General features: G+C 44.1%; 1 protein-coding gene across 2 annotated transcripts; it reads left to right on the plus strand.

Moving 5' to 3' along the window:
• The first annotated feature begins 881 nt into the window (after positions 1-881).
• LOC140741674 (uncharacterized) lies at positions 882-11,125 on the plus strand. Of its 2 annotated transcripts, none has more exons than XM_073071937.1 (2): positions 882-921; positions 3,148-11,125. In XM_073071937.1, exon 2 carries the CDS (start codon positions 3,863-3,865, stop codon positions 5,810-5,812), a length of 1,950 nt encoding a protein of 649 aa, XP_072928038.1. In that variant the 5' UTR covers positions 882-921; positions 3,148-3,862; the 3' UTR covers positions 5,813-11,125. The 2 variants fall into 2 exon arrangements, with proteins under 2 accessions (XP_072928038.1, XP_072928039.1); XM_073071938.1 differs by having other exon boundaries at positions 888-921; positions 3,278-11,125.
• Positions 11,126-11,435: the final 310 nt, after the last annotated feature.

Raw genomic sequence — 11,435 nt, forward strand, 5'->3', positions numbered from 1 at the left:
GACAGCCTACAGAGGAGAGGTTAACACCCTGACACAGTGGTGCCAAGATAACAATGTCCAAAAAACAAAAAGAGCTGATCATGGATTACAAGAGGAAAGGAGACAGGCTTGCCCCAATCAACAGCAATGGGTCTGCAATTGAGAGGGTGAGTAGTTTCAAGTTCCTCGGTATACACATCACTGATGATCTCACCTGGACTGTACACACCACTGGCTTTGTGGCAAAAAAGCACAGCAGCTTCTCTTTCACCTCAGTGACTGAAGGAGTTTGGCATGGACCCCCAAATCCTCAAGACCTTCTACAAAGGCACCATTGAGAGTATACTGACTAGCTGTATCACTGCCTGGTATGGGAACTGCACCAACCTTGATCGCTGGCCACTGCAGAGAGTGAAACGAACAGCCCAGCGCATCTGTGGATGTGAATTTCCCTCCACTGAGGACATCTATAACAGCAGGTGCAGAAAGAAGGCCTGGAAGATCATCGGGGACATTGGTCACCCCAACTATAAACTGTTTTATCTGCTTTCGTCTGGCAAACAGTACCGCAGCATTAAAGCCATGGCCAATAAGCTACGGGACAGCTTCTTTCTACAAGCAATTAGACTTATAAATTACCATGTCTGTACATTGCAATGGAGTCATTGCACAGATTTTCACTTCCTTGCGTTGTGGGATGGATGTAAGATTTAACTAAATATCCGAATTCTAATTCTGTTTACTCATTGCCACAGATGCTGCCAGAGCTGCGAAGCGCACTATGGTGCTTCAAAATACGGCGACCGTGACCCAAGACCTCGCGATCAAGTGCGCATGCGTAAGCATCACGGCGAGTTCCGGGCTATTGTGCACATCACTTTTTCGTTTCCTATTCTCGCGCATGCGCTCAGTAGGCGATAGGCTCTGAAGGATCGGCGGCAGGTAAGAACGCGTCTCCGGTCGGGTTTTTCATCTACACAGACATCCGAACCGCGACTGAGGGACAAATGTTACGAGCTACGGACACATTGTGGCCCCACACCCCGGGATGTACCTGGTCCTTTCCTTCTCTCAGCCCCACGATCCGTACCCGGGCCTGGGGGAGCTATCTGCTGATAAGGGAAGGAGCTGGCGCTATTTCTGATGCGCATGCGTATCTTTGGACCCGTCCGATAGACAGGTCTCTCGTTCGAGGGGTTTCTGGGTAAAGAAGCATCCATGGGTGACAATCCCTTGTATTCGTGCTTGATAACGCAGGTGAAATGATTCGAATGGGGAGCGGTTGGGTCTCTCAGACACATCCTACGATTAGGAAGTTGATACAAGAATATATTAACAAATAAGAAAAAATCTGCAGATAAATCCATGCAACACATACAAAATGCTGAAGGAACTCAGCAGGCTAGGCAGCATCTATAGAAGCGAGTGCAGTCGACGAACAGGTGCTACACCTGCCCCTTCACTTTCTCCCTTACTACCATTCAGGGCCCCAAACCATCCTTCCAGGTGAGATGACACTTCACCTGTGAGTCTGTTGGGGTCATATACTGTGTGCGGTGCTCCTGGTGTGGCAGTGAGACCTGAGGTAGATTGGGAGACCACTTCACCAGTACCAGAAAAAGTGGGATATCCCAGTGGCCACCCATTTTAATTCCACTTCCCATTCCAATATGTCTATCCATGGCCTTCTCCACTATCGTGATGAGGCCACATTTAATTGGAGGAACCACACCTGGGAACATCTGGGAGCCTCCAACCTGATGGCATAAACATCAATTTCTCGAACTTTCAGTAATGCCACCCCCCTCCCTTCACCATTCCCCATCCCCTTTTCCCTCTCTCATCTCATTGCCTGCCCATCGCCTCCTTCTGGTGCTCCTCCCTCCTTTTCTTTCTTCCATGGCATTCCGTCTTCTTCTATCAGTCACCCCCTTCTCCAGCCCTGTATCTCATTCACCAATTGACTTCCCAGCTCTTTATTTTATCCCTCCCCTTCAGGCTTCACCTTTCACCTTGTGTTTCTCTCTCCCCTTCCCCCACCTTCTAAATCTACTCCTCAGCTTTTTTTCCTCCAGTCTTGCCGAAGGGACTTGGCCTGAAATGTCAGCTGTACTCTTTTATATAGATGCTACCTGCCCTGCTGAGTTCCTACAGCATTTTGTGTGTGTTACAAGAATATATTTCTGAGTTAATCTCAGATGAAGAGTTTTTCAGTCAATGAAAATGTGTATTAGAGTTGCACGGGGGGAAAAAAAACAACAAAATATTTAAATCAGACTTAGTTCTTGAGAAAATCACTTTTTTTCTACCTCATCTCGTTCAGAACATGTTTTCTACTACTTTATTCTCTTTGGATACATAACAATATAAACAGCTTTATCATGGATAACAAGTCACCCGTAGCTTTCACATCACAAAAATACCACACTCCAAATGGAAATACTACTGTTCTCCACTTCATATTCATTAGCTTTGCCATAATTGATGCATCCAGTACCATCAGTGGGGGAGAGCGCACAGGTTCCACAATGTAATATTATGTGCTTTTTGTAGATAGACAGATAATTTATTCATCCCAAAGGAAATTAAAATGCCACAGTAACATTACAAGTGCACAGATATACAAGAATACAAATATTAGAAGAGAAGTAAGAAAGAATAAAAATTAAGTTACCTGTAATAGGAGGGGGACATCACATCCCTGGCTATTAGTTGACTCATTATTGAGCCTAATGGTCGAGGGTAAGAATGACCTCATATAGCACTCTTTGGAGCAGCGCATTTGTCTCAGTCTATCACTAAAAGTGCTCCTCTGCTCAGCCAAGGTGGCATGCAGAGGGTGAGAAACATTGTCCAGAATTGTCAGGATTATGTGGAACATGAACAGAACTTCAATAATACAAATGGAGGGAGCCAGCCTGAGCTACTTCACAGATTGAAGATGGGCAAAAATGGCCCATTCTGATATGGACAGGAAAACAGTCGGAGAACTGGATGGTCAGTCCAGATCCCTGATCTGTCCCAGTTAGAAGATCAAGAGTGGTTTCTCAAACTTGGATTAAATGTTGCTGTAACAATGTGAATTCAGACATCACCATAGAGACTAAAATTATCTAATCTGAAATGCTGTCCTTCACCCATTGATGGCTTTTGTAAATCTTTTTACAGGTTGGAAATGACAAAGAATTTTTGTGCAGGAGTCTTATACAACAAGCAGCATTAGGGTTGTGAGTTTTAATGCCTCTGTCCAGATATTTATGGAGTGATCAGATACCAATATATCTGTTGTTGATCCTAGGAGATGAAGAAGTATCCCATCCCTGTTGGAAACATGATTTGTGCCTGAAGTGAAGTTTTATGTTGTAACTGTGAAATCCACTGGAAGTAGGTTGCTGAGAACACACCAGCATTTGATCACTTGAGATTTTCTCAGTGTGGGATTCTCTCACTCAGCGAGCCACAGAAACACAAGGGAATTCACAGAGAAGAGAGGCCATTCACCTGATGTTTGTGGTGGACAGGATCTGCCCAGTCACTCAGCTGAAGATACATCAGCAAGTTCATATTACAGTGAGATGGTTCATCTGTTCTGTCTGCAGGAAGCAATTCATTCAGTCACCCAAGCTGACGATACATTAGAAAATTCACGTCAGTGAGGGGACATATACTTGCTCCATGTATAGGAAGAGATTTACTCACTCTGCCAACCCTGACACACACCACTGAGTTCAGAAAGGACAGAGACTTCAACGGTTCCGTGTGCGGAAGGAGATTCACTCGGCGATGTGATCGCATTGGTGAGAGACTGTTCACCTGCTTAGACTGTAGGGCTTTGATTTTCTCATCTGATCTATTAGCACACCTGTCACTTCACACTGGGGAGATGTTGTTCACCTGCTCAGACTGCGGGAAGAGGTTCAATCGATCATCTGCCTTATTGGTACACCAGCGAGTTCACACTGGGGAGAAGCCATTCACCTGTTCAGTGTGTGGGAAGGGATTCGCTCTGTCATCTAACCTATTAGCACATCAGCGAGTTCATACTCGCGAGAGGCCATTCACTTGTTCAGTGTGTGGGAAGGGGTTCACTCGATCATCTGCCCTATTGGTACACCAGCGAGTTCACACTGGGGAGAGGCCATTCACTTGTTCAGACTGTGGGAAAGGATTCACTCAGTTATCTCACCTACAAGCACATCAGCGAGTTCACACTGGGGAGAGGCCATTCACCTGTTCAGTGTGTGGGAAGGGATTCAGTCGATCATCTGCTCTATTGGTACATCAGCGAGTTCACAGTGGGGAGAGGCCGTTCACCTGTTCAGTGTGTGGGAAGGGATTCACTCAATCATTTCCCCTATTGGTACACCTGCGGGTTCACACTGGGGAGAAGCCGTTCACCTGCTCAGACTGTGGGAAGGGATTCACTCAATCATTTGACCTACAGGCACACCAGTCAGTTCACACTGGGGAGTGGCCATACACCTGTTCAGACTGTGGGAAGGGATTCATTACGCCATCTAAGCTAAAGATACATCAGCGAGTTCACACTGGGGAGAAGCCTTTCACCTGTTCAGACTGTGGGAAGCAATTTACATGGTCATCTGACCTATTGGCACACCAGTCAGTTCACACTGGGGAGAGACCTTTCACCTGTTTGGACTGTGGGAAGGCATTCACTCAGTTCTCCCACCTACAGACACACCAGCGAGTTCACATGGTAGAGACGCCGTTCACCTGCTCAGAGTGTGGGAAGGCATTCTCTCAGTCATCCCACCTAAAGACACACCAGCGAGTTCATACTGGGGAGAGGCCATTCACCTGTTCGGTGTGTGGGAAGGGATTCACGCGATCTCGTCACCTACAGGGACACCAGCGAGTTCACACTGGGGAGAGGCCTTTCACCTGTTCAGTGTGTGGGAAGGGATTCACTCGATCATCTGTGTTATTGGCACACCAGCGACTTCATACTGGAGAGAGGCCGTTCATTTGTTCAGTCTGTGAGAAGCGATTCACTCGATCATGGGACCTACAAGCACACCAGCAAGTTCACACTGGTGAGAGGCCATTCACCTGTTCAGTGTGTGGGAAGGGATTTACTCAGTTATCTTCCCTGCAGGCACACCAGCGTATTCACACTGGGGAGAGGCCGTTCACCTGTTCAGTATGTGGGAAGGGATTTACTCGATCCTCTGTGTTATTGGCACATCAGCGACTTCACACTGGAGAGAGGCCATTCACCTGTTCAGTGTGTGAGAAGCGATTCAGTCGATTATGTGGCCTACAAGCACACCAGGGAGTTCACACTGGGGAGAGGCCATTTACCTGTTCAGTGTGTGGGAAGGGATTTACTCGATCACATGACCTACAGACACACCAGCGAATTCACACTGGGGCAAGGCCATTCACCTGTTCAGTTTGTGGGAAGGGGTTCACGCAGTCCTCTTCCTTGCAGGCCCACCGACGAGTTCACACTGGAGAGAGGCCTTTCACCTGTTCGGTGTGTGGAAAGGGATTCACTCAATTATCTTCCCTACAGGCACACCAGCGAGTTCACACTGGGGAGCGGCCGTTCACCTGTTCAGTGTGTGGGAAAGGATTCACTCAATTGTATTCCCTAAAGACACATCAGCGAGTTCACACTGGGGAGAAGCCATTCACCTGTTCAGTGTGTGGGAAGGGATTCACTCGATCACATGACCTGCAGACACACCAGCGAGTTCACACTGGGGAAAGGCCTTTCACCTGTTCCGTGTGTGGGAAGGGATTCATTCGAGCATCTAATCTGAAGGTACATCAGCGAGTTCACACTGGGGAGAGGCCGTCTACTCACTAAGAATGTGGGAAGGGATTCCCTTGGTCATTTGACTTGACACAGCAGTCTGTTCACACTGGGGAGAGGCAATTCATCTACTCAGATTGTGAAAAGGGATTCACTCAATCATTTGACCTACTGGCACATCAGTGAGTTCACACTGGGGAGAGGCCATTCACCAGTTCTCACTGTGTGAAGAGATTTATTCTATCATATGATCTACAGGCACACCAGTCATTTCACACTGGGAAGTGGCTTAACACATGCTCAGACTTTGGGAAGGGATTCACTAAGGCAGCTAAACTGAAAGTACATCGGAGTTCACAGTGGGGAAGGTTTGTTCACCTGCTTTGACTGTGGGAAGGGATTCACTTGGTCATCTGACCTATTGGCACGCTAGCCAATTCACACTGGGGAGATGCAGTTATCTGCTCAGACTGTAGGAAGGCTTTGACTCAGTCATATCACCTGCAGACTTGACTTGCTGAATACAGAGGCAAGTTCAAAAGTGACTTGGTGTTGAATTCTGCAATTATTGCTGCTGCTCTTCACGCCCAGTTCTGCACCTGAGTTTCAGCTTCTGGACAGCTAAGAGCATATGATGAAGGGGAGGGGTGTCATGGCATCGAATGACAGTGTAGCAATGTTTGGAAGTTGATTGAGAAAATAAATTAGGGTTACTTAGAGTGTTGACACATTCAATGCCTGTTGACATAGAGTATATTGCTTGTGGTAGCTTGTTGTGTTGAACTAGCCACTGAATTCTTACAAAAGGAGTGGCTGGATTGGTGTCATTTGGTAAGGGGTGACAATGCTTGAAAACTGTTCTTACCCAGAAGTCTGTGAGCTTAAGAATATACTATCATTGTGAATCAAATGTGGAGCTGCCAACAGTCCAAAAGTTGTGCCAAAAGATGCGCATGCGTTCAGAGGATAAAGTGTTCCAGAAATCGGTGCACTGGACCACCCAAGCACAGCTGAGATGCTGCTATCTAAAGCTAAGGATTTGTGACTCAGATGAAAAGTGTAGTTCTGCACTGGTAAGTGCACAGTGGGGGTACATTATTCACCTGCTCTATCTGTGGGAAGGGATATATTCAGTCTCCCAATTTACAGAAACACCAGTGAATTCATGGGAGGCAGTTTAAATAACTTGAATTTTGAACTATCAAAATTGGTGAATCTAGTTGCAAGTTCAAGAGTGACTGTTGGTGTCAGATTCTGCAGTTATTGCTGCTGTTCATCACACCTGGAACTGGACACAGGAGGGGTTTGCTCTAGTAATATTAGTCTTTCATTGGACTTGAGTTAAATATTGTGGATTTGTCTTAATAAATCTATCCACCAACACATTGGTTTATGTGCTAACACAGAAAATGTTCTGCGAAGAGCTGAAGAATGCAGTGAGCTATCCCGTGGAATTAATAAAATCAGAATGATATCACGAGCAAATTGGTGTTTAGTATTTGCAGTGTCCAGCAGATTCTGGTTAATTGGTGCACCATTTCGCCCAGTTAGGAGGCTATCCCAATTAGCCAAAGTTTCATGGAAATTGTTAAAAAGATATTTTTAAAAAAGTCAGTGTACCATTTAACTAACATTATGTACTTAAATGAAATACAAAACAAAGAAGAACACTACCAATACTATGGCAGTACCATAAAACTGTATCAGTTCCTAATATTTTTTGAATGGGTAATTAATCCAATGTCTGTGGCCATGTTCTTTTGATTGACTGTAAGTCAACAATCAGTGCAGGCACCTTGTGCAGAATATTGTCTGCCTTAATCCAATGCTTTTGACAATTACATCCTCCAAACCTTAATTTTCATTGTAACATTTAAGATGATTCAAATTCATCATGGTTCCTAATTGTTGAAGGAATGAAATTGTTTCATTTTCACTCCCGGCCATTTCTGACATTTCCAAGCCTGAATGCTTAAAATCGCAGTGAGCAGAACAGTTTTGAATTGTCTTACTACTTATTTCTCGCCAACTATCAGTGACATAAATCACTGCTTTTTCAACACAAACACAAGCAATTGACGCTATTTAAAAACTGTTTGCTCTAAGCATGGTGTAGTGTCTTCTGCCACACAAGTGATTGCGACTGAGGCTACTTAGAAAATGTTCAGTAACAGTTTCCTGTCCTAGTTAAGTGGAGACTGCCCCAAATAAAGGAAGGAATACCTAGCTATTTTCTCGATGATCTTTTTTCTCTTAAGTTTTCTTAAATATGTGGCTGCCCCAATTAACTGGATCCATTATACTTACACACTAATTCTCAACAAATACTATGTACCATCTACATGATTATACTTCAAATAAATTCACCATAGAACACTACATCACATTACAGGCACTTCGGCTCACAACATTGGGCCAGTCTTTTAAACTGATCAATCTATCATTCCCCTCCTGTACAGCCCTCCATTTTTTTTTAACAATCACCGAAGAGTTCCTAAATACACGAATGTATCTGCCTTTACTATAAAGCATGGCAGGGCGTTCCACCTATGTGCCATACTCTATGTCAAAAATATCTCTGACATTGGACCCTATACCTTCCTCCAATGACCTTAAAGTAATGCTCATTTGTGTGAACCATTTCCACCCTATGAAGAAAAGTCTCTGGTTATCCACTCAATCCATACCTCATTATCTTGTACAATGCTATGAAATCAATTCATACTCCAAAGAGGAAAGCTCTAGCTCACTCAATCTAGCTTCTATAGAAGATTCATAGAAAACCTACAGCACAATACAGGCCCTTCAGCCCACAAAGCTGTGCTGAACATGTCCTTACCTTAGAAACTACCTAGGGTTACCCATAGCCCTCTATTTTTCTAAGCTGTACCTGTCCAGGAGTCTGTTAAAAGACCCTATTGTATCTGCCTCCACCACTGTCACTGGCAGCTCATTCCACACACTCACTCCTTTCTGCATAAAAAAATTACCCCTGACATCTTTGTGTCTACTTCCAAGCACCTTAAAACTGCCCTCTCACGCTAGCCATTCCAGCCCTGGGAAAATGCGCCTGTCTATCCACACGATCAATGCCTTGCATCATCTTTTACACAAATACACTTATACATATTCAGTCAGCATCTTGGTAAATCTCTTCTGCACACTGTAAAACATCCACATTCTCTCTATAATGAAATAACCAGAACTGAACACACTTATCTAAGTGTAGCTGACACTTTGAAGTGCAACATTATGTCCCAGCTCATTAACTAATGAAGGCCAGCTCACCATACAAGAAGAGAGGCTGTACTTGATCTGGTATTGGCAAATGAACCTGGTCAGGTGTCAGGTCTCTCAGTGGGAGAGCATTTTGGCGATAGTGATCACAATTCTATCTCCTTTACCATAGCATTGGAGAGGGATAACAGTCAAGTTAGGAAAGCATTTAATTGGAGTAAAGGGAAATATGAAGCTATCAGGTAGGAACTTTGGAAGCATAAATTGGGAACAGATGTTCTCAGGGAATGCATAGCAGGAATGCGGCAAATATTCATGGGATATTTGTGTGGTATTCTGCATAGGTACGTTCCAATGAGATGGAAAGAATGGTAGGGCACAGGAATCATGATGTACAAAGGTTGTAAATCTAGTTAAGAAGAGCTTAAAAAAACTAGGTCATGATAGAGATCTAGAAGATTATAAGGCTAGCAGGAAGGAGCTTAAGAATGAAATTAGGAGAGACAGAAGGGGCCATGAGAAGGCCTTGGCAGACAGGATTAAGGAAAACCCCAAGGCATTCTACAAGTATGTGAACAGCAAGAGGATAAAACGTCAGAAAATAGGAACAATCAAGTGAGACAGTGGAAAAGTGTGTATGGAACTGGAGGAGGTAGCAGAGGTACTTAGTGAATACTTTGCTTCAGTATTCACCACAGAAAAGGGATCTTGGTGATTATAGGGATGATTTCCAGCGGATTGAAAAGCTTGAGCATATAGACATTAAGAAAGTTGATGTGCTGGAGCTTTTGGAAAGCATCAAGTTGGATAAGTCACCGGGATCAGACAAGATGTACCCCAGGCTACTGTGGGAGTCGAGGGAGGAGATTGTTGAGCCTCTGGCAATGATCTTTGCATCATGAATGGGGACGGGAGAGGTTTCAGAGGATTGGAGGGTTGCATATGTTCCCTTATTCAAGAAAGGGAGTAGAGATAGCCCAGGAAATTATAGACCAGTGAGTCTTAATTCAGTGGTTGGTAAGTTGATGAATTTGGAGAGGCATAATGCATTGCATTTATCTTCTTTACCTCTGACTAAATATGAAAGTTAACATTAAAGTAATCTTGCAGTAGGATTCCTAGACACATTGGACCTCTGATTTCAGAATTTGCTTCCCTTTTAGAAAATAGTCTACCCCTTCATTCCTTCCACTAAATTTCCTTACACTGTATTCCATCTCTCACAATCTGTCCAACTCCTTCTGCATTCCCCCTGCTTCCTCATCTTTACCTGCTCCTCCACTTACCTTTGTATCATCTACAAAACTGGCCAAAAAAGACATAAATTCAGTCATCCACATCATTAATGTATAAAGTGAAAAGAAGCAGTCCCATCTGTTATGTACCCCTAGGGTTCATATTTTCTGTGGACTATCACTTTAAAATGTCAGGAGAATGAGACTGGCTTTTGGACACTGAGTTGCTATTGAGAGAGAGAGAGAGAGACAGAGAATTCTCGAAAGATTGATGTTATGGTTTCTCTACAAACTTGTTTACCTCTCCACAAGGACACTTGCCTGCTTGTAAAACTCTTACAGAGAGAGGAGGGCGGAGGAGGTTGATGGACAGCTGGTGTCCAGCATGTGGGGATAAATACCAGGTATGCTGATACACAGGCAGACACACGGTTTTGGACACTGGACGAGCTTTGTTGTACCCACAGAAAGGTGGGGTTTTTGGAGGATTGATTCGGGGAAATCAATCAGTGGCTCTCGCAGTGTAAAAAGGTATGACCGGTGGGGAATTATTTGTGTGTCCACCCTTGCCTTGGTGATAATTTCATCACTGAAAAACAGTTGCATTGTGTTATGGTCACAGTCGGTGACTTCAACAGGATTTCGGAAGACAATGGAAAGATCGACGGCATCAGCTCACTTCTCACCTCTCTCTCTCTCCAACGTTACTCAACTAACTACCACAAACTGAACTGAGCTTTCTTGATCATCGTAAGACTGTATCCATTTACCCTTAGACTTGAAAAAGCTTGGTTTTTCTATTTCCACACATATATATATCTATGATCATTGCTAACCTGTTTGATATACCTGCATTTATATTATTATATTGCGTAGTTACTAATAAACACTATTAGTTAATAGCAATACCAGACTCTAATGTGTTTTCCATTTCTGCTGGATCTTTAACCCGTCACGGGGTACGTGACACAACACAGACCACTGCAGAACATGACTAGTCAATGGCAGTCAACCAGAAAAGACCCGCTTTATTCCCACTCTTTTCCTTCTACCAGTCAACTAATCTTCTGTCCATGCTAGTATCCTTCCTATAAGGCCATGGACCCTTATCTTGTTTAGCAGACTTGTGTAAAGCACCTCATATAAGGTTTCTGAAAATATCTGTTATTTTTATTTAGAGGTACACCATGTAATAGGATTTTCCT

The sequence above is a fragment of the Hemitrygon akajei genome, chromosome 19 (genome assembly GCF_048418815.1).
Source record: "Hemitrygon akajei chromosome 19, sHemAka1.3, whole genome shotgun sequence".
NCBI classification, from domain to species: domain Eukaryota; kingdom Metazoa; phylum Chordata; class Chondrichthyes; order Myliobatiformes; family Dasyatidae; genus Hemitrygon; species Hemitrygon akajei.